Source organism: Harpia harpyja, chromosome Z (genome assembly GCF_026419915.1).
Source record: "Harpia harpyja isolate bHarHar1 chromosome Z, bHarHar1 primary haplotype, whole genome shotgun sequence".
NCBI classification, from domain to species: domain Eukaryota; kingdom Metazoa; phylum Chordata; class Aves; order Accipitriformes; family Accipitridae; genus Harpia; species Harpia harpyja.
In genome coordinates, this window is record NC_068969.1 from 60,346,091 (window position 1) to 60,372,748 (window position 26,658).

At 43.3% G+C, this 26,658-nt stretch overlaps 1 protein-coding gene across 6 annotated transcripts in view; it reads left to right on the plus strand.

The window, feature by feature from the left end:
- LOC128137434 (neuronal acetylcholine receptor subunit alpha-7-like) overlaps positions 1 to 25,983 on the plus strand; it is a 68,235-nt gene extending 42,252 nt beyond the window's left edge. For all 6 annotated transcript variants that reach the window (XM_052778362.1, XM_052778364.1, XM_052778363.1 and 3 more), the window contains 5 exons: positions 1,671 to 1,838; positions 3,885 to 4,079; positions 5,380 to 5,466; positions 19,685 to 19,794; positions 24,940 to 25,983. In XM_052778362.1, coding sequence (XP_052634322.1) covers positions 1,671 to 1,838; positions 3,885 to 4,079; positions 5,380 to 5,466; positions 19,685 to 19,794; positions 24,940 to 25,461 — 1,082 coding nt within the window. In that variant the 3' untranslated portion in view covers positions 25,462 to 25,983. The remainder of the gene's footprint in view (positions 1 to 1,670; positions 1,839 to 3,884; positions 4,080 to 5,379; positions 5,467 to 19,684; positions 19,795 to 24,939) is intronic.
- Positions 25,984 to 26,658: the final 675 nt, after the last annotated feature.

Sequence of the window (26,658 nt, forward strand, 5' to 3'; positions counted from 1 at the left end):
AAGGAAAGAGTAAAGAGAGAAAAAGTAATAACAGAAATCTCATCTGTAAAGTGCAAGAAATCCTTTGTTACAGGGATTTAACTGCTACCAAACTACTTTGCAAAATTTTAGAAGGAAAAAGTTGATAATCAGGCTACTGACTGGCAACAAGGGCTCACAGAAGCAGCTAGATTAATCAAGACACTGGAAAGCATGAAAGAGTGGAAAAGGTGGTGTTTCCAAAGCTTCATGAAAGTTTTATTTCCCATGACTCTGAGAGCAGGCTGTACTTACTGCTGCTCTCCGTTAGAGAAAAAAGATAGGTGGAGGAGGAGAGAGAAAGGACAAGAAGGGGAAGGCTGTCTGCTGTTAAGGAAAGGAGCAGAGCCAAGATTCAGGAAAAACTGGGAGAAAAGCCTCCATGTAGCCCATCCAAAAATGGCCATGATGGTGGGAGTCAGACTTCCCAGAATGTAAAGGGACAAATGAAGGGAACCCAGCCACCCCAGAGAAACAGTGTTTGTGCAGGGACATGGTCTTGCACACATGGTTATGCCACAATGCCCTCAGCCTTCACAGCAGCAGGCAAAGACAGTAACCAAGGATCTCTGTTTTGAGGATATTATCTTCAAAAGGCATAGCTCAAGAACTTACTGCAAAACACCAAACTCTGCTCAGTTAGGTGACTTAGAGCTGGGATTCACACATTAGCTGGTGTTTTAGGGAGCACACAGAAACAATTACTGCAAACAGGTAGTCTAAGTGCAGCATTGGAGATAATTCTCCAGTGAAGCGGAAGCTGCCTCTCCTTCACATAGTGTTTCCGAACTGGACAGCACGCAGTGAGCTGGTGAGGTAAGGTGAAGGCTGCAAAGCCGAAGGCCCATGGGAATAAGGGTTTGCAGGGATGACCTCTACGCTTTACCACCAGCTGCCAGTGATGCAGGCTGCGCAGGTCATCTTCCCAAGCCCTCCATGCTGCTGGACGGCTGGGGAAGTCCCACAGCCACAGCTATGGCCCCAAGAAAAAAAGTTTGGAGCATCCATTAGATTGTTTTTTTTCTTTTCTCAGCTGAATAACAAAAAAGAGGCAATAATTAGTTTGCAATAATATACAAGTATTAATCTCTTAAACTGCTGAAAATGTCACATGAAATAATGATAGTGGACTAGACACATCCAGAGTAAAATTCAAGGCCCAGGTTAACATACAGAAGATAATGGCCAGCACCAGGCAAGGTTTAGCATAATAATGTATTTTCAAGGGTTTGTGGGTGTAATGCAGGGCCTGACAAAGGACTCCTTTCAAAGAGCTTGTCACAGTACTTCCAGCCACAGTGCATGGACATCTATGTACTCTACACCCTGTCAGGCCCTGCAGCACTGCCTGTGATCCAGTGGGGCCAGCCAGCACTAGGAGACAGGCTGGGCTGCTCCTGGGTGGCCAGAGTGTCCTGGGCAACCTACCTCAAGGATTCAGTGAAAGAGAGAAGGATCTTCACTGGTGCCCCAGGAAGGGAAGTTATTCCACTCATGGCAGCATCTTCCACCTGCACCACTTGTTTGGTTACCCCATGACTACATCACAGAGAGTTTTGGAGAAGAAAGCTGCTCACAATTGATTGGACAGATAAGGGTAGAGATGAATTGCACCCTGCAAATGCTTGATTCTGACTGTTTTCTCTCCATAGGCATTTTGAAGAGCACATGTTACATTGATGTCCGCTGGTTCCCCTTTGATGTGCAGAAGTGTGATTTGAAGTTTGGCTCCTGGACTCACAGTGGCTGGTTGATTGACCTGCAGATGCTTGAGGCTGATATTTCCAACTACATCTCAAATGGAGAATGGGATTTAGTGGGTAAATAGTCTGGCCTAAAAATTTTCACTAGTCTAATTTTCAAAGGCAACCCCCAAATATATAGAAATGATCAATCCCACTGGGACATGAAATACAGAAATTAAAAGTTTCTATGTAAGAAGCAGAAAAACCCCCCAAACCTCACAGCTCAGAGACAACCTTTCAGCCGCACTCATTGAACTGTGTCTGAAAACACTGTGTTCTGAAGCAATTGCCTGCAACTGTGTACATAAAAGAAATCTGCTGGTCCCGATGCATCCGAGCAGTTTGTCAGTACTAAACTTGGATGTGTCTCATGTAGGTGCATGGAACACTACTCTCACATCTACTCTAACACATCAGCCAAAAATTGATTGATGTAAAAATCACTATTTCAGCAAAACTGGAATGAGCTTTTACGGAGATGAATCTCTCTCACCCAGAAAACCCTCAAACTGTCTACCAGTTCATAATAACTGTGAATAACTGCAGTTCAGTATGTGTCTCTTCTCTTCTGTGCTTTGGAAGATACCTGTATTTTTAAAAGAGGAATCTATGTCCAGAACTAGTTATTCAGAGTGAGATCTTGTGAGTTATTTTGAACTCATTTATGTAGCTGTAAGTCAGAAGCAATGTTATATGTAAATTGATAGAGCTTAGACCACTCTAAGGAGAGCTTGCAGAAGAGACATTTCATCTTCTGGTCTGGATATGCAGAAAAGGAAATAACTGTCACTGACCAACTGCATGCAGTAGTTTTATCATTCAGGGCATCTGAGAAATAATACAGTAAGAAACATAATGGTTCATGAGAATCTGAAGGACTCCATAGGGAAGTCCTCCTAAAGTCCATCTATTTCAGAGCACTACTGACAGTGCTCCTTTACAGTGGTTATTTCTGTCCAATAACATTTCATATCTGGTTAAGAGACTGGCCTGTGGTTTATCTGTCATCAACCCTGACCAGGGGTGGACAAAACAGGCCCTTAGCTAGGCCATACAGCAAAAGCTTTAAGTAACACCTCAGGCAAGCTGTGGCCATATCCTTTATGGAGACTTTGCCACACTTCTGCCAAAACATATACATTGTCACATCTGTCAATGTGCACAGAAAAAAACCAGAGGTGAGCAATGGTGGCATGCAAGATACAAGGTGCTGAGTTCTTCCAGCTCTCCCGACATGTCCTGTGCTGCTGCAGTCCCTGCCATGCAGTACCTCAGACAGTCTACTGCAGCTGGGTCACCATGGCCAACACTGCAGTACAGCTATATTGGACAACTATGTCTCTTAACCTTCAGATATGACAGACTTTAAGCTTAACTTGACACCCCTTTTTAAAATTAAGCCACATCCTCTTTGTTTTTCCTGACAAAAAAAATCAAATGTGTATAAGAGAATGATAGAAAAATAAGAACTGGTGACACTTGTCACACCGAAAATCTGCTGCATGGGCTAGTGAACATGACATCAGCTGTTTGTCACCATTCCCTGGATGCAGGAAGGCAGAATGTACATTTTACTGAGTTAAGCTTTGGCCACTGCTTGCAAATCTTTTCTTATTGAGGTTCGGATGCTCAGAACAGTTTTGATCTGGCTCAGATGAGCTTCCTTGGCTAAGCTAGGTTCTAATGACTCAGATGGCATGAAAATAAACCCTAGGAAACACAGAAGGTGGACTAGGAACAGCAGACGTCTTGCACTGTCGCCTCAGACGTTGCTGAAGACACTGACACACTAAAGTTACCTTGGCTCATTTAACCCTGTAGTGTTGTATTTCAGCTTTCAAACAACATTGAACTGAAGCATATTGTCCTTGTCCCCTTTATTCATCCATGTGTGCATCATTGGCCACAAGTGTCAGAAAATTACTTTTGCCTGGTAACTGATTTGGGCGTGTCTTTTCTCCCTTATCAATTGCCACAGGACACTTCAAAGCACTCTTCAACAAACAATGTGTGGCGGAGGTGCCACACATTGTCTCATAAACTATCAGTTCTTGGCCCATTCTGAGCGGTCACCCAGGAGTCCTTCACCTCTCCCCACTGCTCTGATCTTCCTCTCTGCAGGTGTCCCAGGAAAGAGGAATGAGATGTACTATGAATGCTGTAAAGAACCATACCCAGATGTGACGTACACCATCACCATGCGCCGACGCACCCTCTACTATGGCTTGAACTTACTTATTCCCTGCGTTCTCATATCTGGCTTGGCACTGCTTGTTTTCCTTTTGCCAGCTGATTCAGGGGAGAAGATTTCTTTAGGTAAGTGCTAAAGAATTCATTTCTTTTGTAAGCACTTCCTATAAAATGGAAAATAAATATCTCATGGCACTTGATGAATAAAGATTTCCCTGGAGGAGCAATAGAAGCACTTGTTTGGTTGCAGAAGCCAGGGTAACAGCTTTCTGTATGGCATTCAAATATCCTGTGCTAACTACTTCTCAAATCTTCTGGATTTTACCCCGGGATGAGGTAGAACTTGTTGCTGGCACAGGCAGCAGTGAGAGTACTCTGTCATCCCTGTTGTTCTGTTCTTTAGTACGTCTCAATGCATTTCACAGCTGATTAACTCTGTTTTTCAGATAGGACGTACTAAGACACAGAGAGTGAAGGGCTGTAGGCAGCAGCAGCTGGGCATTGGATTTTCACCTTCCAAGTTCAGCTCCCAAACCACAAAGCCATGAGTCCCCCCCAAACGCAAAGCAGTGACAGCCAAGGAAGGGCTAAATGACGTTTACCATTTTGTGTGTCAATAGAGACAGGAACGATGTTTCCAAGACAAGACAGGGGAGAGCTGGAAATACACAAGGCTGGCCCAGATGAGACCTTAAGAGTTAATTGTGCACCGTTCCAATCAGGACAGAGACCTTTAAATCATATGAAGTGCCCCCAGTGTTAGTAGAACAATAAGGAATCTGAGCAGCCTGTCTTAAAAGAAGTAAAACACAGGCTATGGGGGATACGATTGCTGTCTATGAAAGATAGGATGGAGACAAGGAAAAGCATTATTTAAGCTGAAGTACAATGTTAACACAAAAACAGGAGATAATGTTCCTGTATCGACCTTATGATTTCTCAGTATCAGGGCAGTTAGGTTTAGCAACAGTCTTTCCAGATAGAACAAAGAGATTCTTTAAAAACAGGCTGCAGCTCTTTACAGGGTGTTATATAATATGCAATAACCAAAAACTAGACTCATGTCTGTGCAAATCTCTCCTAGCCCTTAATAACCATCTGGGCTTTGTTTACGCTATGTTTTGGAAAAGCAATGTAGTTTATCAGTTCTGCAAGCTTCATTTCACTCGGCAGGAAAGATTTCTCCATTAATTTAAGAGGAGCAAAGGTTTGGGTGTAATTGAGAAAAGTGAAAAGACAGCAGATATAGTTGCATCTGAAAATACTCTCACTTTGTCGAAGTTCTCATTTGCACTGACAGACATGAAGTCATGGGTTTGGCTTAGCCATAGATCAGGACAAGGTTATATTTAACAGCAAAGACATCAGAGGAGCAGCTGCAGAGTTCATGTTCCTTATCCTTCCCCTCCATGTTCACTCCCTGCAGGTATCACTGTCCTGCTTTCCCTTACCGTATTCATGCTGCTTGTGGCTGAGATCATGCCTGCAACTTCTGACTCAGTTCCACTAATAGGTAAGTTGATTTTCTGTGCTCTGTGCACAATATATGATGATTCTCAAGAGTTGTCCAAAGCCTATTTGAGAACTGACTCTTTTTGTTACTATAGATTTGCATTTCAGTAATGTCAGGAATAAATCTCTGTCTGGGCTTTACTGTTTGCACGTATGAAAAGAACCTACATGAGGGATACAAAAAGGCTCTGGAAATATCAGATAAGCTGGTAACTGCAAGGACTGAGGGGACACAAAATCAACACACAGCATGGAGGTTTGGGTAGGCAAAGCACAAAGCCAACACCACCAGTGCACAGGCATGAGTGGGATACTGGGATAGACAGAGCCCTGGCTCTAGATTCATTGAATCTGTCCATAAAGTCCCTTCAACAGCACTTTGGATGAAGCTGTGTGCACAGAGAGCTTTTGAAGATCTCAGTGTTGCTGGCTGGAGAAAATTCATCTTTTATTCTTCCGCAACACCCACCCTCCTTGCTGTTATGCATCTGTTCCTTGCCTGCCCCCTTCTACTCTTCTCTCTACCCCAAGAGCAACTCAGGATACTACAGTCAAAATTCAAATATATCACTGGAGCATTTTTAACATGTGCTGAAAACTATGGGACAGATTATCATCTTGGGAACATGGGCCAGACAGGCATTGTTACATCCTCTCTTCTCATAGGACCATCCCTTTACCTTGATCTCATGGGGCCTCAGTTTCTCAACTGTAAACTGGAGAAAACATTATTCCCTGACCTTATAGCAGGGTAGAGAAAATAAATCTGTTCTGGTTTACAAAATAAAGAAGTATGAACACCACAGGAAAACTCAGAACCTGTTTAATTACCACCTCCTGAGCTAAGGTCTGTCTTTGCATACAAATCATGACTGATGTACCCATTCCAGACAGTAGAAATAAACAAAATATTCAACGATATATCTAGGTGCTGATGGAAGGTACACCTCACCATTGTGTACTTAAAGCCTCACACAAGTTATATCATGAATAGGACAAAAGAGCATTTACTTAGACAACCTCATTATCTCACTGCAAGGATTAAAACATCAGACCTAACTCTGGGGAAGGAGGGTGACTATGCAACAGTAAGGGCAACAACTCCCATAAGCAAGAGTTTCTGAAAGCCTCCAAATAACTTCATCATCTTATTGAAAGTCAGCAGGACTCTTGCCTCTGAGTCACACAGGAGCTTCCAAAAAACTAACAAAACCTCTCCCTGGACATATATCTAGGACTCCACAGAGGCAGATACAATTTTAAGAGAAACTTCGTTTGTAGGAAGGAGGCACAAACCATCTTGGACCAGTCTTCACACAGTTTTGCTCTGTGTAATACATAAAAAAAGCAGTTTGGAATTAGTGAAGGAGTACACTTGCCTATGCCCAGTCCACTAGCTTTAAGCAGACCAGTTTCTACTGATACAGTCCCCTATCATAGAAGGTAAGATTTGTAACAGGAAAAGCTATCGGTAGTTATGTATTATTACAGATTTTGATGCTGTAATAACAGATTAATTTCTACTTATCGCAGCATCGCTACGTGAACATCACATGTCAGGAGAGGGTGAAGGGCGGTGGTGTTGGGGAACCCTGTTGTATCAAGTCCCCCTTCTCCAGGTGAATATTGCCTCAACTATTAGAACCTCTCACATCTTTTCACTCTTTTTGGATCACAAAGTGAAGGAGATAATAAGGGACTCTCTTCTCACGAGTATGCCTTGTTAACAGCGTGTATTGTTGCCAGTTTTTTCCTAATGCCCAAATAATTAGAGCATATCAAATGTATTAGAAACACACCTCTCAAAGTTGTCATGTAGGTTAAACACAGTCTGTTTCTTTCATCTGTTCATTAGACAAATTTTATATTGTGAAACACTGTAAAAGAATAGTATTTGCACATGGATGCTTTGTAACACCCTGGAGACTGACTTCAGGTATCCAGATGAGGGATGTCTAAACCAATCCTGTGGCTACTGTCATCTGAAGCTTCCCTATTGCAGCCCAAAAGCAAACTGAATCTTGACACACTGAGGTGCACTGAGGCTGCATGCTTTGAAGCTCAACCATTCCCATCCAATGGAATCTCCTGTTTCATAGCATCACAAGATAGTTCATGTCGGAAAGGACCTCAGGAAGTGGAAGACTGTGTCAAAAGCCTTGCTAAAGTTGATGTCAATGACATCTACTGCTCTCCCCTTGCCTGCAAATATTGTCATTTTATTATAGAAGGCAATCATGTTGGTCAGATATGATTTATCCTTGCTAAATGTAGGCTAGCTGTTCCCAGTCCCCACCTTCTCCCTCAAGTGTCCAGAAATGTTCCCCAAGGACTTGCTCCCCAATTTACCTAGGGACCAAAGTCAGAATGACAGGGCTGTAGTTCTGTGGATTGTCCTTTTAGACTTTTTTGAAGATGAGTGCATTGTCTGTCTTTCTCCAGTTGTCAGGGATCTTACCCCATCTCCATGGCCTTGCAACAATACTCTCAGGACTCTTGGTGACACCTATCTCGTCCCGTGGACTTGGGCAGGTTCAGATCTCACAATCAATCCCTAAGTCCATCCTCATCCACTGCTGGTTGTTTTCCTCATCCTTGAACCATGTCTTTAAGCACAGAGACATAGGAGACCTTGATGGCAAAAGCTGAGGCACAGTACACACTGTCTTGTCCTTATCTCTGTCCGCTGTCACTAAGTCATCCTCCTCATTCAGCAGCAAGCCCACATTTTCATTGTTCAGCTTTTTACTGTTTGTGTAGTGGTAGAAACTCTTCCTGTTGCCCTTGACTCCCTTGGCAGTCTCAACTCCTGAGCTTTAACGTTCCTGACACCAACACCAATGCCCAGGCAATGCTTCCAAATTTTTCTTTTGCAGCCTGTCCCTGCTTTCTGCATCCCCTCCTCTTCTGCACTGGAGCTTCACCATGAGTTCCTGGCTTAGCCATGCTTATCTCGTGATGTGTTTGCTTATTTTTCTGAGTAATAGAAGAGACATCTCTTGCACTTGGAGGCTGCTGTACATTAAGCCCTCACAGTTTTCTTGTGCTGCTTTATCTTTCAGAGGTTTCTCCAGTGGGATCCCAGCTACTGGTTCCCCCCAAAATGAGAAGTCTGTTCATGTTAAGTCCAAGGTCTACAGTCTGCTGTGCTCATTCCTCACTCCCTTCATGGTCTTGAACTCCACTATTTCTTAATAACTACAGCCTAGGTTGCCAATGATTATCATGTTCCCAACCAGCTCTTCCTTGCTAGTGAAGAGCAGAGTCAGCTGTGCACCACCTCTGGTTGGCCTCTCCTGTACTTGTATCGAGAAGTTATTGCTGACGTTCTTCAGAAATCCTCTTGACTGCTTGCATTACAGTGTGTTGCCTTTTCAGCAGCCATCAGGGAGGACCAAGTCCCCTGTGGCAACCAGGATCTGTGATACAGAGGCTTCCCTGAGTTGCTTTAAGGCGGCCCCATCCTCATATCCACTGTGTTTGGGTGGTCTATAATGCAGTCCTACCACAGCATCAGCCTCATTGGCCTCTTCACTGAGTCTGACCCGTAAGCTCTCCAGCAGCTCTCATCCATCCCACAGAGGAGCCCCTCAGATCCAAGTGGCTCCTTCACACAGAAGGCAACCCATGTTGTCTTCGCTGTCCGTTCCCCCTAAAGAGCTTGTACCTATGCATCAGAGCACTCCCGTAGTGAGAGATGTCCCTCCACATCTCGGTTGTTCCAGCAATGTTATTGTTTCACGACCACATGCAGACTTCCAGTTGCTCCTGTGTATTTCCCAGACTTCATGCATCTGCTCACTCTGGAGGTGAGCCCCTCTGTCTTGTTTCACCATTCTTGAAGTCTTTTTTGCTCTGGCCACCCAGCACTATTTTCTTTCCACCCTTGTCTAGTGGAAGGTGTCCCTGCCCCTGGAAGGTGGCCCTGCCCATGGCAGGGGGATTGGAACTGGATGATCTTTAAGGTCCCTTGCAACCCAAACCATTCTATGATTCTATGATTGCCCACTGTTTCTCCATTTAAATTTGGCTTGTAATCTCCCTTCCACAGTATTCCTAGTTTAAAGGCCTGCTCCAAACTCCTTGCTCCACTTCAAACAGGCAGGGAAAGACTGCTCACCCATTTGGCTTCTGCACCCAAACAGCCCTTGTTCAGGAAGTGCTCAAAGCTGGGCTGTGTGGTTTTGCATGATCTCGAGCTCTGAAAACCTTATCCTTACTCTAACAGGGTAGGACAGCATAATCTCTCCACAGTGATCTTATAGGTGAACCCAAATGGGGTATTTTAGCTGCTGAACTGGATATACCAGGTCATGATCACAGTTCTTCAGTGTGATCTCTTGTTCAGTTGAAAATCCTCAGGAATGAGTGTGAGGAAAAGGAGGACAATTGGACAGCTTGTTCAATTTTTGGAGAATCAGCACAGTTAGTGCCAAGTTACAGGAATAAACAAATCTCCTAAAGCATGTGGTTTGAGAAGGATGCAAGTAATTTGATCTTGAAGTGGAAAGATCCATTGCTGGTCTGCAGAAAAGCCACTGTTGCTGGTCTTCATGCATGTGGAAGCAGAGATGTTCTGAAAACGTGACCCCATGCACTTTAAAAATCTGCATTATATTCTTAGGATCTGGGTTTTTAGAAACAAACATGCATCCACACCTAACTGGACCTGGATGAACAGTCCCAGCCTTTGCTAGTACAAAACCACTAGTGCCTAATATGCTGTACCTCTTATGTTTCTCCACCTTCTGACCTCAGCTTTAACTACTGAACTGTAATAACATGGGAAATTCTCACAGCTACTGTTTGGAGTATCTTTGTTGAGGGAGCAAAGGAAGGCTTGTCTAATATCACACCAAGAAAAGAACTAGCTTCTGAGGTCTGGTATATTTGCAGAGAAATGTGGAAATCATATCCTGATTGTTCTTAGTTGAGGACACTCCCTCTTGACCTCAACTTACATTTACAGTAAGTGAAGCACCTCTCAGCCTAAATAATCACAAGGAGGCAGGTGGGGCAAGAGAGGTAGAAAAAAGCAAAGTGGTTCCCCTCTTCCTTGATATGTCCTCTGCATTGTCTGTCTGTTCGCGAAGCTGCCCAGAGCAGAGACTTACTTCACACATGAAACTTCCCCACACAATGGACTCCCATTTCTATGTAGCCTACTGACTGTTGTGTTAATACATGTTAAAAACAAGCCAAATTCTTTTCTGTAAAGACCAAGTAACAAAGCTTGGCCTAGAAATCAGCAGCAGGCTGCTCAACACATTTGAACACCAGGACCCTGCTGCTCCTCTACACTGCAGCATGGTGGGTAGAGCTTTCCTTTCCACAATGAGCCAGCCCCTTTCCACACCAAGAAATGTTCCAGTTGGACAGGCTGGTCACTACATTTGCCTCCTGCTCTCATTCAGCTTTGTTGGGGCTTGCATTCACATCAGTAACTAGCCACTCCTTGCCTAGCAGCATGTCTGCTCCTGTCCTTCTCCAAGAGAGCCTCCCTTTTTGGGGGAACAAGATATTTCCAAAGCCCTGTTTTCAGCAGCATGCGTATGTGTGGAGCAAGGCACCACAATCTTTCAAAAGTTGAATCCTGCCCTTCTGCAAACTCATCTGTGATGCCAAAGGAAGGAGAAGGCTGGGAACGAGAGCAAAGATGCCTCTGTTTCTGTTTAAAGCATTAACCACCCATAGCAACAGAAACGAGCTCAGCCATTTGGATCAAAAGCATTAAAGTCCCATGACATCTACAAACACAACAGTTTGGCCAGAATCCAACACAAGTCAACTATATGAACAAGGCTTGTTTTACTACAGGGTCCTGGAGGTACCTCCTGGCACTTAAAATCTATAGAGGTTAGCTCTGAAAAGACTTTCAGACCATGACTATACAGCAGCAGCTGTGTCCTAAACTTACCCTTTCCAGTATAGCTTAATCATGCCTCACAGGAAGTGTGTCTGGCTGCACTTCTGATTTGACTTACTTTTAATTTCTCTCTTTAAAAATACTTTTATCAAGAGTCTATGTAAGTAGACAGCTGGAGTTCATTACTTGAGGAAAGGATATACAGAAATGCACAGAACTCCAGATGTGTTACACACCTGAAATTACTGGCTTGAGTGCACTAATCACTGGGTAAAATCATAAAGCCTGTGTGAAACAGCTCAGGTATATGACAATAATTGTTCTTTCTGCTTCTAAAAACCTATGCAATTATGCACAGATCTGTTTCACAGTATAAATGCTAATAATTTCAGGGGGATTTCATGCATCTTCCTACCCCTACCACATAACACCATTGCACCCAGTGTCATGCATTATGTAAGAAGGGATATTCATGTCCCACTATGTTGATTTCCTGGTTCAGTGACCAAATCAAAATTAAACAAATACTGTTACTTCAATTAGAGCTTTTGTACAAGCTCAGGTCCTGCCCACTGAAACTAAAGGCTTAGGTAATTCATCCAAGAGCAACATTTGAGGCATTTAGATCTAAACTGGAAGGGCTTTTTTTATTTCTATAAAGACAATGTGATACATGTAAATAGCACTGGATAATCAGATCCGTTTTGGTAATGGTTTTATGACCATCTCTGAAGAAAGGATAACTTCCTTCCTTAGGCAATAAGCGTACGCCTGAATTCTTTTTTTTAAAGAGCACTGTGGCTCCCTGTGTTACAGTCTCCATATCCCTGACCTGTTTCATTAAACTGTGTTTTGCATTTGAAAGCAACCTTGTAATTAAGGCTAGGAAATCATGCATTAAGAAGTCACTAAGGAACGAGTTGTCCTAACTCAAGACAGATTCTTACCTGTAACTCTTCACCTTCATGACTAGCCTTTGACTACAGCCTCCTTAAGATTACACAGTTGGTGGTTATGCTTACCCACCACCAGTGGTACCTGATAAAGCAGTGACCAGAATCTTATTCATCTTGCGCTGCTGTAGGAGTGTCTTCAAAAATCAATGTCTCAATATAAGCTGCTAGTTCGGACTCATGGGCTTAAAAAAATTCAGCTCCTAATGTAATGTTTAGTCACTACCAAACCCAGCCAGTTTTTCAGAAAGACAGATCAATCCACAGCTCATGTTAAAGTCAGACATGGCCAAAAGCCATTGCTCTGGAAAATTGAGAGCAACACAGTTATGAGCATAACACGCACAGCTTCTGCACTATTCCTTCTCCCCGCCTGCAATATCACCTCCAGAGAGGGAAAACATTCAGGGCCATATGGCACTGAAAAGTTTGTTGCTGTCCCCACTTTTCCCTCTCCCTCCATGATCCTGGCTGCTTCTTCCACCAGCTGTTTTGTTTTTAAGAAAACACCCCAGCCCTAGTAAGCAGCAGGTTCACCTCTTGTTCCACTCAGCAGTGAGACACAGGCTGTGGGGTCCTTCCTCCACCCATCCACATCCACCTTGCACTCATCTCTGGTTTACTGTGCTGCAGTCCCACCACTGTGAGAACGGGGTGACACCGTGCAGAGACAGACCCTAAAATGCTTACTTTGAAAACCCCACCCAGTTCTTTAGTTTTTTATCGGTCCAAAGCTACTGCAGTCTTTGAGTTCAGGCCCCAGGTGGCACAGAAAGTACAATTACACAGAGAAACAGCTAGGAGCACCCACAGCAGGATGCTTTGAGCTTGAGATCAAAGCTGCAATAAGCTCTGAGTTGGCTGCTGTCCCTCTACCCCACCTAGCTCTCTGAGGTTGCATCACTTTCAAAGTATTTTGTCAAAGCAGATAAGGCATGCTTCTACCCAAAAGCCAAATCTTGAAATGAAATATTCAGACCTCTCAGGCCAGTCAGATGATTTGTTTCTTCCATAATCACTTTTTACACCTGGAAATTCAAGGCATCCCTTGCACAGAAGTGCTTAATAATTTCTGATTTTTTTTCCATGCCCAAATAAATCCAAAGTGCTGCAAATCATTATTTCCTTCCAGCTCTCTCCAAAATAACACTATTGGTTTTGGATCAAGAATCTGTATTTTCCTGTAAAAGGAGTTTTATAGCAGAAAGTGTGGAATACCTGAAAGCTGACATGTGCAGAGAGTGTTTGAAAGAGGAGCATGGGACTCATGCATATGAGGAACTGTCACTTCCTATGACTAACATGCACATGATGCTTGACTCCTTGGCTGGACATATCAAATAGTGCACAATAAAAATGCAGTTATCTTCACCTCCAGATAATAAAGCTGCATTTCTCTCTTTCTTCTTTTGCTGAGCTCCTCTGCTTGCTGCTTTAAAAATCACAAAACTTACTTGCCCCTTGGGGCTCTAATATCATGACTTATTTTCAGCTGTGTCCCCTCCTTGCCATTCTTTATCGTGCCTATGTTATTTCAGTAGAATGAAGGTTTTACGCTGTACATTTGCAGCAGATGCTTGGGGTGACTTCTTACAGTTAGTCATACAGCAAACAAGACTGCGAATTACTAAGACAAGGAAGAAATGTGGTTCTTTGCCACCTCCAGGAGTTACAGATTGAGTTATGAGCATAAGGCATTAGTCGTTCTGACTAGAGAGAAAATGAGATTAATCTCCTGTTACATTTTCTGTCATCTGCCTGTATGTTCTCAGCTGCTGCCACTTCACTTTGCTCTATCTTTTTTTGATTTTGTGGAGTGCTTTTCCCCTCCTCCCTTTCATGTTCCTGCCTGGTGCCTTGCTGGCACCAGGACCCTGCTCAGCCTCTTCCGTGAAACAGAAGTTCTCATTCGCAGCAGCTCTTACAGTTTCGTGCCCTGTGATCAATGGTGCTTTTCCCAAAGCCATGAGTCTTGGATGCTTTTTCTTTATTAATAAAAAAGAGAACAGTTTTACTTTTCAAACACCCAGTTCTATTCTTCAAAAGCATGTGGGAGGAGAAGAGTTTGAAAACACTGTGAAAACACTGCCCGTGCCTTCTACAGGTATCATAACCAAAATGTAGACACAGCATCCAATCCTGAAGTCTCTCACTCTTTTAAGACATTTCATGTTTGAGGAACTAGCTGGACTGAGATGATGCTCTTCGCTTTCTACTGCCAATGAGAGCTAATGGACAGCACTTACAGCAAATCTCGACAACAATGGAAATTGTTTTCCTGCTTATGTCCTCTTCTGTATTTCTTTGCTGTCTGTGTACAACAATAAATTAGCCAGTGAGGGAGCTTTCTACCTTTTCATTTCCCTGGTCTCTGAGAAACTCGGCCACCACCTGCTGCAGACTGCTACAGCATCTGCCCAGCACCAGCCCTCGTCCCTGCCATAGGAGAAAAGAATCATAGAATCACGGAATCCTTTAGGTTGGAAAAGACCTTTAAGATTATAGAGTCCAACCGTCAACCCAACACCAGTATGCCCACGAAACCATGTCCTGAAGTGCCTTGTCTACACGTTTTTTGAACACCTTCAGGGATGATGACACCAGCACTTCCCTGGGCAGCCTGTTCCAATGCCTGCCAACCCTTTCAGTAAAGAAATTTTTCCTAATATCCAATCTAAACCTCCCCTGGCACAACTTAAGGCCATTTTCTCTTGTCCTACCACTAGTTACTTGATAGAAGAGACCAGTACCCACCTCACTACAACCTCCTTTCAAGTAGTTGTAGAGAGTGATAAGGTCTCCCCTCAACCTCCTTTTCTCCAGACTAAACAACCCCAGCTCCCTCAGCGGCTCCTCATAAGACTTGTGCTCCAGGCCCCTCACCAATTTGGTTGCCCTTCTCTGGACACGCTCCAGCAACTCAATGTCTTTCCTGCAGTGAGGGGCCCAAAACTGAACACAGTACTCGAGGTGCAGCCTCACCAGTGCCGAATACAGGGGAACAATCACCTCCCTGCTCTGGCTGGCCACACTATTTCTGAAACAGAAGGGTGGTTGGAAGCCCCTCTACTGGCGTCTGAGGTTTCCTGCATCCTCCACAGGCTTCAGTTCCTTAACCTGGACCATTTCCAGAAGGGGGAGCAGTGAATATCTCATTCTGTACATGCTCTGGGGCATTTCTACCATTTTCTGAGAGTTTGCCAGAAGCACAAAGCACTCAGCGCTGAATTGCTGAAATGACCTGACATAAAGCAGCTCTAAACCAGTCCATCATTTCACATGTGAAACCTGACATTTTCTACAGAGAAGGAATACAAACAGGAACACCAGTGGGAGGTATCCAACTTGATCACTGTGAATACCTGAGCATGACACATTCCTCCTTCCCCCACTATTTCATAGGAACAACAGGACTGTAACTGGTCACAATGGAGAAGCTCTGCCTTTCCTATGATTAACTGTATTAACAAATCTGGGTAATATACTGCTTTCTCAGTCAGTGTTCTGTGATAAAATCAACAAAGCAAAGCACTCATCTGGAATCATCTTGCTCTTCTCAGCGTTTCTGTTTTATTTACCCTTCTCCTAATCAGTCCTTAAAGTTAATCCAGTTCCACTCAAGCAGTGGATCTTCCAAAATATCTCTAAAATAACCCTAAGGTGCTTCTCTAACACCAGATAGTGGCACAGAAGGTCCAAAAATGGTACTGGAAGACCCTCAAGTTATGAATTGCAAGTCATTGCCATCCTTTTGATACAGGTGATGCCAGACAATGCCTGCAAGAACAAATAGCTGTTGCCACTGATTTTTTAAAAAGACTTACTGGATATCTGTGGTTGTATTAGATCCATATATGCTATGACAACAGGACCTGAACATCTTCTGACAGTGCTGAGACAAAGGCTGACAACTCCCAGATGTTAAAACAGCTGTCCAGGTAGTGTGTTACATCATGCCTTCTTTGGCAAACAATGGGAAGAAAATCAATTGCAGAAGCGCAAATACTTCATACAACTTGAAAGAGATCAACCCAGCATCCAAAACAGCATTTCTGTTCACACAGAACTGCTGAAGAAAGCAGCATGCAGGTTTGAAAACACATGAAGAGCATCTAGCAGTGACCAGTGCAGACCTCGGTATCCGTGGGGAATGCTGCTGTGTAAGGCACATTGAGGGGCTCCAAACACAGGTCTTCTGGACCCTTTTCCTGGCTTGTGGCAGCTGTCCAGGGCAGAGAGTGCGAATGAGCCAGTTCCCCTCCAGAAGGGGTCAGTCGCTTCCCAGCTGTGCCTTGGAGCAGCTGACGTACAGCAATGGGGCCCCTGCTCTTTCAAATGCACTCCAGTCTGAGATTGCTGTTCCTGACACTGCCCATGATGAAGTAGTTTGTTAAAGCCTCCAAGCTGAAAATGAAAGGGGCTGAACTTCTGTGTAAAATCGAATTTGCATTTACCCCTGCCAACAGACACGTGTGGGGGTAGACTTTGTGGGAGTGGCAGCTTCAAAGCCCTACCTGCCTAAGTGCTGTAGGCTTTAGGATGGACCCTAAAATACTGTCAAAGAAAGTCTGGTGGCTGGGCTGTGGCTGCCACTTGGGAGACCAAAGCTCAGTTCTTACTCCACTGCTTGTGTCCCATGCCACATCTCACAGGACAGCATCCTATTTCTGTTCTCAGCAACATCAGTGGAGGCCCAGGAGTAGAGTTTGCTAATTCAGGGCTGTGTGGGGCTAGGGTAGGGTGAGTGAAGACTTCAGTCCCATGGCTCCAAGGAAAGTATTATCCATGCACATTGTATCTTGATCCTTTCAGCAGCTAGGCTCCTCTGCTCACAGCGCTGCTGGAGAAGATCAAGTCGTGGTCATATCAGAGTGGGTGCTAGACGTGAAAATGGACGTCAGCCCTTGTAGCTTTCACCAAGTGATGGGTTTGATCTGGCTGGCATGAGGGCAAAAGACACGCCAGAATAGAGATGCCAAGCCAGCAGACTGGAGGAGGATTAAGCCATGCTTTTAGGGAGGAGCATGGGAGACAGCACAGGAGTCTTCCCCACCAGTTCTCCTAACTGCTGCCAGGAAAGACAGGATGTAGGATTAAACTCTGGAAGGAAAGATCAGAAAATGCTGAGTGGTTATGGAAACCATTTCAGACCCAACACCATTTTGCCTCATGGACTTACTCACTCAGTTCTGGGGCCTTTCCTTCACTTACAGGTGAACTGTCACTGAACCCAGGCCCAGCTAGGTCTTGGCCATCCCTGCCTGTGGCTCTGCCCCAATGCAGGGTCTGGATTGTAAGCACAGAGTCATGTTGTCAATCAAAGAGTCCCATGGCCAGAAGATCTAGCAATTCCTTTGTGAGCAATGGCTATTAGGTCTACCTTGTCTTGCCACAGGAAAGGAGGCAACAGCCTTCATCATATCTCCAACTAGAGAAGTGAAAGGCTAACGTGACAGGTGTGCCAGCCTTTGCTACTTTCTTTCTCCCCTTTCATTGCTCGTTCTTCAGGGCTGGCAAAACCCAGCCCTAGAGTAGGTCTGGACTGCTCCAGGGCTTTGGGTCATTCTGCCCCTGAAATGAATACAGCACTTGCACCTACCAGGGCTGCATAAGTCTACCTGCCAGTTCTCATTTCACAGATATCTTGTGACATTTGATTGCCTGAAACTGATAAGAGGGCTGAAGTACTATGCCCTATTTCCTCCATCCTTACTTTCCAACTGAAAATTTCACTGTATCTTTAACAGAAGGGCCCCCCCCCGCAAAATGCAGGTGATGCACACCCAGCCATCTTTCTTGCCTATCACCAGGCAAAAACATAAAACATCTTTCTTTATGGGTCCAGAAGTCCCCTACAGTTCCCAGTCTGTTCCTGAGAGAACAGTTTTCCCTGTTTACTAGCAGGGCTCCACAGCAGTTTCCTGACCTTTGTTCCTTGTCTTACAGCACAAAAAAACTGAGAGTGTGAATTCCTCTGCAAATCATTGGCTGGGATCTTGAGTCAGATGATACCAAGTTGTTTCAAAGTTCAGCCAGGTGACTAATTTTCCAAGGATCTGTGAAAAATCCTAGCCAAAGCCATTTTAAAGGGATCACTTCAGGCCTTTGAAGTCTGGTGGCATCAAAATGTGTAGAATTTACTGAATTTGTTTACTGACTTATGGCAGTAATTAAACCAGTGATATCAACACTGCTGTGTTTCTGTTACATGGGGCATACTGGAATCAGATCAGCCAGCTTCCCTGAAACCTGAGTTCCTGGTTTGCTCTGCTTCTGCCTGACTGTTGGTTCTGCTCTCTCATGACTAAGTGCAACAGAGACCTTTCAATTCACCTCACCCTCAGGACTATTCTTCTAATCCAGCTGCATAATTCATTTTGCCGCAGAAAGCCATGCCTACCTCTTGAAGTAATTGCAGCATTGGTTTCAGGAAGGTCTGAGAACGTCATTATTATGAACAAGCTTTTTGCTGCTGAGGCAGTAGGAATTGGTGTTAAGAAATTGAGCCGGAACAAAACTTGCCTTGGAGCTTGTATTGAATTTTTTACTTTTCCTGCAAGGTGCAGGAGGGAGGGCGGGGGGTAGGAGGAGGCTGCAGTCTCCGGCGGTGTCACATGCTCTCCCACATCGCCCCTTTGTATCAGCCAACAATAATGCTCCCTGGTATTTTGCCACAGCAGCCTTCAAATGTCATTAGCCCTGTGGGTAATTCTGCTTCACACTCCAGTGCATCATCGTCAATCCTGGCATGAGGAAGCTGTACTGCCACTTCAGAGATAAGGTTTCAAGTCTCAGTTCTGGCTTTCAAGATCTTGATTTCTTTCCTGCATGGCAAGCTTAAATTCAGCAAGGGTGTAGTGTGCTTTCGTAGGAACTAAAAGAAGTGGTCTTGAGGTCTGAGGAGGGTGCCGAAAAATATGCCTAACCCCTTGTGAGCAGTGGTGGGGCAAGGAAGGAGGTCTGGTGACACTTTCTGAGAGGGTCCAGTGACACCATGAGGACAGCATTTCCCTCCAGCACCTCTGCTGGTACCGCAGTGTGGCGCAGGACTGGGGATGCTGGTGTTCAGTGGGTCTGGTCAGCTCAGCTTCTTGCTGTCCTGGCAGCTGGCATGGAGCTGGTCCTTAGCAGCAGGCCCTATATTCCTCTCTGGGATCAAAACCCAGACAGTTTATGCCTTTCACCGGTTCTAGCCCTTCCCTTGCTGGAGAGGAGGGAGCTGAGCAGATACACCGAAAAGCTCAAAGGCCTCAAATACTCCAGTGTGAAAGACAAGAGAAAAGGATGTTTGAATGTGATGCAGAGCTTCTCAAATGTAGATCTTGAGGCATGGCCAAGGAATATTATTTGCCTTTTGTTTGTTTTTTCCCCTCCTAACCAAGTCCTCCTTTTAATTACAGCTCAGTATTTCGCTAGCATCATGGTCATCGTTGGTCTGTCTGTGGTGGTAACAGTGCTGGTTCTGCAGTTTCACCATCATGACCCACAAGGAGGAAAGATGCCCAAATGGGTAAGCAGATTTAATGGTAAATATTCAACAGCCAACTGAAAGAAAAAATTAATCTAAAAGCTATAGTAAACTAATTATAGATGAGGGTCAGATGTGCCCCATTAATCTGAAGAGTCAGCTACAGACAGTATGTTTGACACTTAGGTTTGCTATTGGAGGGAAAGAACAAGCACACTAAATTAGGTTTTCTATAAAACCAGTATCTGCTATTTGAGTTTTCTATTTAAACTTACAATGGGGTTATTGAGTCATGGCAGAGTAATCTTGCTCAGCACCCACTTTACAAGTGCTAACCCCATGGGCAATACCTTTGATTTCTTATCCAGCAGACACCAGTACTGATAAAACGTGACAATTCAAAGCACTAAACAAACACTTACTGGTCTCTGCTGGGCAGTTTGTCTGCTTTGTTCCCTTTCAGTTCATGACAGAGCTGTAATCTCCCAAAACAAAGACAGGAGGTGAAGCCAATTTACTTCTGTCTTGCAACTGTTCTAGTTATGAGCTGGCTCCGCGAGTTGCTGGAAGATTAGGAACCCCAATACTTCAGTGTAGTGAGGGTGTTGAATGCTGAACTCAGCTATGCTTCTCACAGCTTGGAGCTTACTGCCACTGCACCACCAGCAAAAAAAGAAAGGCAACGCTTTTGCACTCAGTCTGACTCAGGCTGAGGAGACCTGTGGACTTCCCTGGCTTGGAAATCTGCCTTCTGCTGAAGCCACATCCACTTGTCTGTATGGAAAAACAATTTTGTCTGGTGCCATCTCATCAATTCTCAGTGCATTAGCATGTGTTCTCCCTCTTTTCTCTACAGCAGCAGTCTCTGTTAGCCCAGTGAGGTCTGGCACCAATGCCAGCTGACTTTCAGGAGGAATGTGTTTCCTTTAGATTTTCAAGTTAAAAGAAAAATGATATTTTTTCCTCTCTCCTTTTCCTAAGAACAGATTTTAGAATAAGCAAGGTATGCTTTGTATTTACAAAAAGAACAGGAATGAAAGCGGTAGCAGGTACAAATAGTCAGTCAACTATCTACCCACCCTGGTTTCACAGAAGTCTGGTTGTACAGCATCCTCTGGTATCTCATTCACCACATTTGTCATGCTAGACAATTATCCTGACATGATGTTGAATCATGTCAGCCTGAGTACAGACAGCTTTCTAATTTAGCCTCTCTAAAAATGAACTGCAGCATCAATGCAAATTAAAAAAAGAAGTCCAGTAGAATTAAGCATACTAACAATTATTTCTTGCAGTGCTGTATCATTTAAAATCATCTTACTTTCAAGACAGCAGAGCACGTGAATTCTGGATCAACCTGCATATAAGCAGGATCTGAGGGCACAAATCTGGGTAAACTTGCTTCAGATGTCTACATGGACAGCGTATGCAGCAGCATAATAGTCCCCATGGACAATTTTATTGTTTCATCTGCTTTTTGAGGAGCCTAGACACAACGGCTTATGTTAAATCTGCTCACAGGCCCTGCAAGTCAGTTCCTGCTCTCTACCAGTGTCTTGCTGTCTTGGCTGGAAACACAGCATGCAACAAATTCTCACTTTTGAGGAACCTTGTTCAATGATCTGACAGCTGAACTGGCATACATTAAAAAAATACCATGAGGAAGCAAAGAGTGTGGAAAGCATTACTGGGAAGCATAGATGACAGACTGTGAAAGCTGTAGACCAGGCAAGCTGACAGGGCTGAGCGATCGTAAGAGAAAAAGGGTGAATGCCAGGTGTGTAGAGAACAGGCTGACCCCACAAAAGTGGCACTAGTCCTCTGGAAGGCACGGGCAAGACTCAGTCATTAGGATTCATGGCAAAGTCTTCATTTTAATTTTTTTTTCCTCTCCACCTATGTCAGGTGTTTCATACAGAGACACCCTGAAAAATTTTTGGTCATTAAAAACCAGGAATCCAAGATAGCCGTCTGCAGAAAGAAGGAAATTGCTTACCTGAAATTTGCTCTCTGCAGTTACCAGTCCCAGAAGATACCCCTACCACCTACTTACTTCCCACACCCTCCTTATCCTGGCAGAGTCAGACATCAGTTTATTGCAAAGCGCTAACCCTGATTAATTGGATATTGTTACAGGATTGTTCTCACCTCCTGCTTAAATGGAATTAGCTGCTGGAGTAAGTTGCAGGGGAAGGCATTGGGCTTGTGTGGGAGCAGTTCCAGACCTAGAAGATTTAACTGACCACATTACCTAAACACTCACTTTCTAAACTATTTACAGTTGAGCAGCCTCTTTTCCCTTCCTCTCAAGGGCTCTGTGCTTGGCCTTTGAATCAGAAGAGGGAGGACAGGTGCATATTAGTATTTAGCCTCTCTGTAGGTGCTCATTTCTTCCCTTACTCCACTGCTGAAAATTGTGCCTTCCTTTCTATTAATCTTTGGTGACTTACTAAAGCCAACTTTTTCCAAGAGAGTTTAAATCCAAGGTGTTCTGTCAGGCCATTTGTTAGCTACTCAGTTGAGAAGTGAGAGCTGCTGACTACTTAACATTTTTGATGATGTCTGCTGAGCTAGCATGGAAAAGAGCACTAAAGAAGGTCCAGCTAAGGAGCAGTTTGGGAGTGGATAACATCAGGCATGGGTTACAGCTCCATCAACCTACCTCTGCTGACAACCAAGACTGTTGCACAGGTGAGAGATATGGAGAAACCAAGCATAGAGAGAAGAAAGAATTTTGTGGGAAAAGGCAAGAGCACTCTGGCTCTTTGCTGTGCCTAAATCAGGTTCACTAGGTTTCAGGCTTTTCTTTTGATGTGCTTTGAACCTGGACATGCCCAGATTTGCTCAGGTGCTGATGCCCCTGCTCAGGACAGCTTTAATTGGAGACTCCCCTCTGGACTAGGACAGGCAGGTGGCTGTGATGGGAGCTAGAAGTACAGCTGTATAATGGTTAGGGGGGGACCTCCGAGATTAGGATGTTGAAGTCTGAGGACAGCTGTACCTATGTCCTTTCTTCACAGAAACCCAGATATGATAACACAGGTGAGAACATAGATTCATACCATCATGCCTGGGCTGTTTTCCAACAACCCCTATGCTGCAGCTGTCTCCTGAATTAATTGGTATGACAAGAACAGACTGATGCCTGAGTGTTTGTGTTTTCAAGGAAATAGGGCATTTGGAAGTTCAAGAAAATTAAAAGTTGTGTTGCTGTCTTCTGTGTATTTATTATTCTATGGAAAATGGGTTTGGCTGTATTTATAAATGTAATTTCCCTAAGCAATAAACACTTTGTCTTGAAAGAAAAAGTAGCATTCCCATAGAATAGATCTTTTCCACCTCACATCTCCTTCCAGAGCTAAGGCAGACATATTAAGATTTTCTAACAAGAAAGTTTTTCTGGCTTAGTATTTTGGAATTTCACAGTACTGCAGAATTAATGTCTCTCTCCCTTTTGCCACTGACACTGTTGAAATATTCCTAGCAATTAAGACCTTTATTATGTTCCATTTTATGTCCATAAGCAGTCAGAGGACATTGTAATTAAGTAAGTTCAATTAAATGCAGGATCGACTTTTTAGGCTGCTATGTTACAGTTTTCTATTTGTCTGTGGTGACCACAGAGGAAATAACGAAATATTTAAAGACCCCAATGAGAAGAGAACAATATGAATCACAGGAAAATAGTCTTTCAGGAGGAAGAAGAAAAGATTCATCAGTTGGAGAACACCAGAAAGGCTCACAGAAAATGGCATGGGGCTGTGACCCAGAAGAGCTCACACTGCAGAATTTAAAAATTGTGTAACCATCTTCCACTGGTCATTGGTTTTGCTTTTACAATTATTATTCCCACCTGTGGTAATTAATGCCGCCTCCTTTCTGAAATTATGCTTGTCATTACAGCAGCAACTCAAAGTGCTAGCTGTAATTTCCCCATCCCTGCACCTGTACTGTGCAAACACAGGAGACAACTCATCCCGCTTCTAAAACAACCTTGGAGGCAAAGTGTGGTCCTGAGTCAAACATGGCCGAAGTGACTGGAGCAGGATCACACAGGGGAGCCCGGGCCAAGGATCAGAGCTGAAACCAAAGACCACGTCTGTTCTCTCCTCGACATCAGATTATTTGACTTGCAACCAGAATGATAAAGTCATTAAAGAGGTCACCAATCAGAGGGACTCTCATAAGCACATTGCAAATGTCCATTTTGTATATACAGTACCTGAAGGACTTTATAATTACAAGATTTTACTGATTTAGGTTGCTGCCTTTCACACAAGATGTTACTGATTTCACAGCATTTTACTGCCTTTCACAGCAAACAATGTTAACAATAAGAATCATAGCAGGCTCAGATTTCAGACAAGACATCTGAAGATCAATTCATGGGGAAAAAATGCTGGATGCGCTCTCTGAAGTTAGCCCATTTGATGACCTTGACAAGAAACATATGGGGCACAATCTGCCATGTGCAGGTTAGAGTGCTCTCATGATGCACCAGAACAGTTGTACACCAGAGCACAGGGAAATGACAGCAGTTCATAATAGCATTCAGATTTTGAACTGCCCAATTTAATTGATTTACTAGTATTCTTTTGAAAAAAGTCCTGCTGTATTATGTGGCTGAACTCTTCAAAAGGCTTTCAAATTAAAACAAACAAACAAACAAAACAAATCAACCAAGGCTATTTATTTAGACTTAAACAATAGAGATGGGGGTGGAGAATGTGCTAAAAACAGCTGTTCGTCTGTTGTATTGGTTTTTTTCCAGCAGAATCTAAACATTGGCCCTCCAAATATTTAAGTGTATTTCTTTCCATGCTATCTGAGAAATGGTTAAAAATCATGCAGCCAATTTTGTGCCTTCTGCTCAATTACAGAGATCTGGGATTGTTTGCTAAAGATCAAGAATCATATTGTAAAGTAAGAGTTTATATTGCTTTTGCTTTATAAGCTAAGTGGGCATTGAACACCTCTATGTTCAAGACATACCCCAAAAAAGGTCATTCTTGGGAAGAAGCCAGACCCCCAAAAATCCCATTTGAAAGCAGATAGCTGGAAAACACAGAGAGCAGTCAGTCTTTCTAAAGGACCATACAGACTAACTATAATAGTCATGAAATGTTTCAAGAACTTTTAAAATGCAGAAAAGTTCCCTTTATTTCTATTATGATCACTCTCTTTCAGGTCCGTGTCATTCTGCTGAATTGGTGTGCTTGGTTTTTACGAATGAAAAAACCTGGGGAAAAAGTAAAGCTCCTCTCTTGCAAATACAGCTATCCCAAGGAGCATCTGAGTGTAAACAGCATGGAGATGAATGTCCTACCTGGGCACCAGTCCAGCAATGGCAACACGATCTATCGGTACCACACAATGGATAATCCATGCTGCCCCCAGAAGCATGATCTGGGTAGCAAGAGTGGAAAGATTACTTGCCCCTTACCAGAAGATATGGAGCTTGTTCAAAAGAAAGCTTTAATGGATACTATTCCAGTGATTGTGAAGATCCTGGAGGAAGTTCAGTTCATAGCAATGCGCTTCAGGAAACAAGATGAAGGTGAAGAGATCTGCAGTGAGTGGAAGTTTGCAGCTGCTGTCATAGACAGATTATGCCTGGTTGCATTTACCCTTTTTGCCATCATTTGCACATTTACAATACTCATGTCTGCTCCAAATTTTATAGAAGCTGTTTCAAAGGATTTTGCATAAGGATTTCAAAGACGAGCACGATAATTTAAAAGTTAGTATTGCCAGTAATTTTGCTAGGTAATTTAACTCAAATAGAGAAGTGTACTTATATGTGCTAACATACACAGATGGGGATGAAAATAATTTCAGGAGGTAATTATTCCTGATGTTAGTGATTCTAGTTACTGAATAGTAAACATATTGAGCTCTGTTACTTATTTCATAGACTAGTGCCCTGTGTACTTATGTCATGATCTGTGACAAATGATAGACAAGAATTCAAATCTACAATATTACAAGTTAACACTAGCATCAATGTGTTACTATGAATCTGTGAACTTTTAGATACTGTTAATAATTTAAATGATCATTGTTGACTATAAGCTTTACAGCATTTTGTTGTTTTCGGTATATTTGTGGTTTACCATTTTTGTTTATTGTGGCTGTGACATTCACTTCTCAGATTTGGCAGACATATGTCCAGAGTCTTATGATCCTGTATATTGTATTTATGAAAATAAACTATCATCATGTTAGCTCTTACTAGTGCATTGACTGGAATGTTTTCTCAGTAAATATGTTAACAGAATGTATTTTTCCCAGAATATAACTTTTTTTTTTTCTTTTTAATTAGGAAATGTTGGTTGTGAGGTTAAAAAAAAAATTCATTCTCCATGCTGACAATCGTATATATCATTAATGGTGCCGCCTTAGCTCTCCCGCTGCTTAACTGTTGCTGTCATCTTGAAACTCTACTTAATTTGAAATATCACTGATCTCCTGGGACATGGTTGCCAACCTAACACTAACTCTGTGTAATTAGGTCAAAAATCCTATCTCTGCATAATGTGTAGGAAATTTGCCACTGATTTCATTGGGCTCAGATTTCATATTTAGTCTACATCACTAAAGTAGTACTTTTGGAAAATTCTATTAGTACAGTCCCCTTTCCAACTGGGTCAGTATGGCTTTGTTAAAAGGAGAGTGTAAAAGACTAATTTCACTTTGCTATATTTTAATGTAGCAATGTTTATTATCAATTTGCTGTCCATAAGTACCCTGATATAATGTCTATATATTAATTAAAAATAATGCAGTTATGCCAATTCCCTGGAAGATCAGGGCTAAAAAGCATTATTCTCAACAGCAGCTTCTTTCCATTCAGTACTGTGGGTGGGAATGACACCTCTGTTTGTGTGTTTTTATTTTGCTCACTGA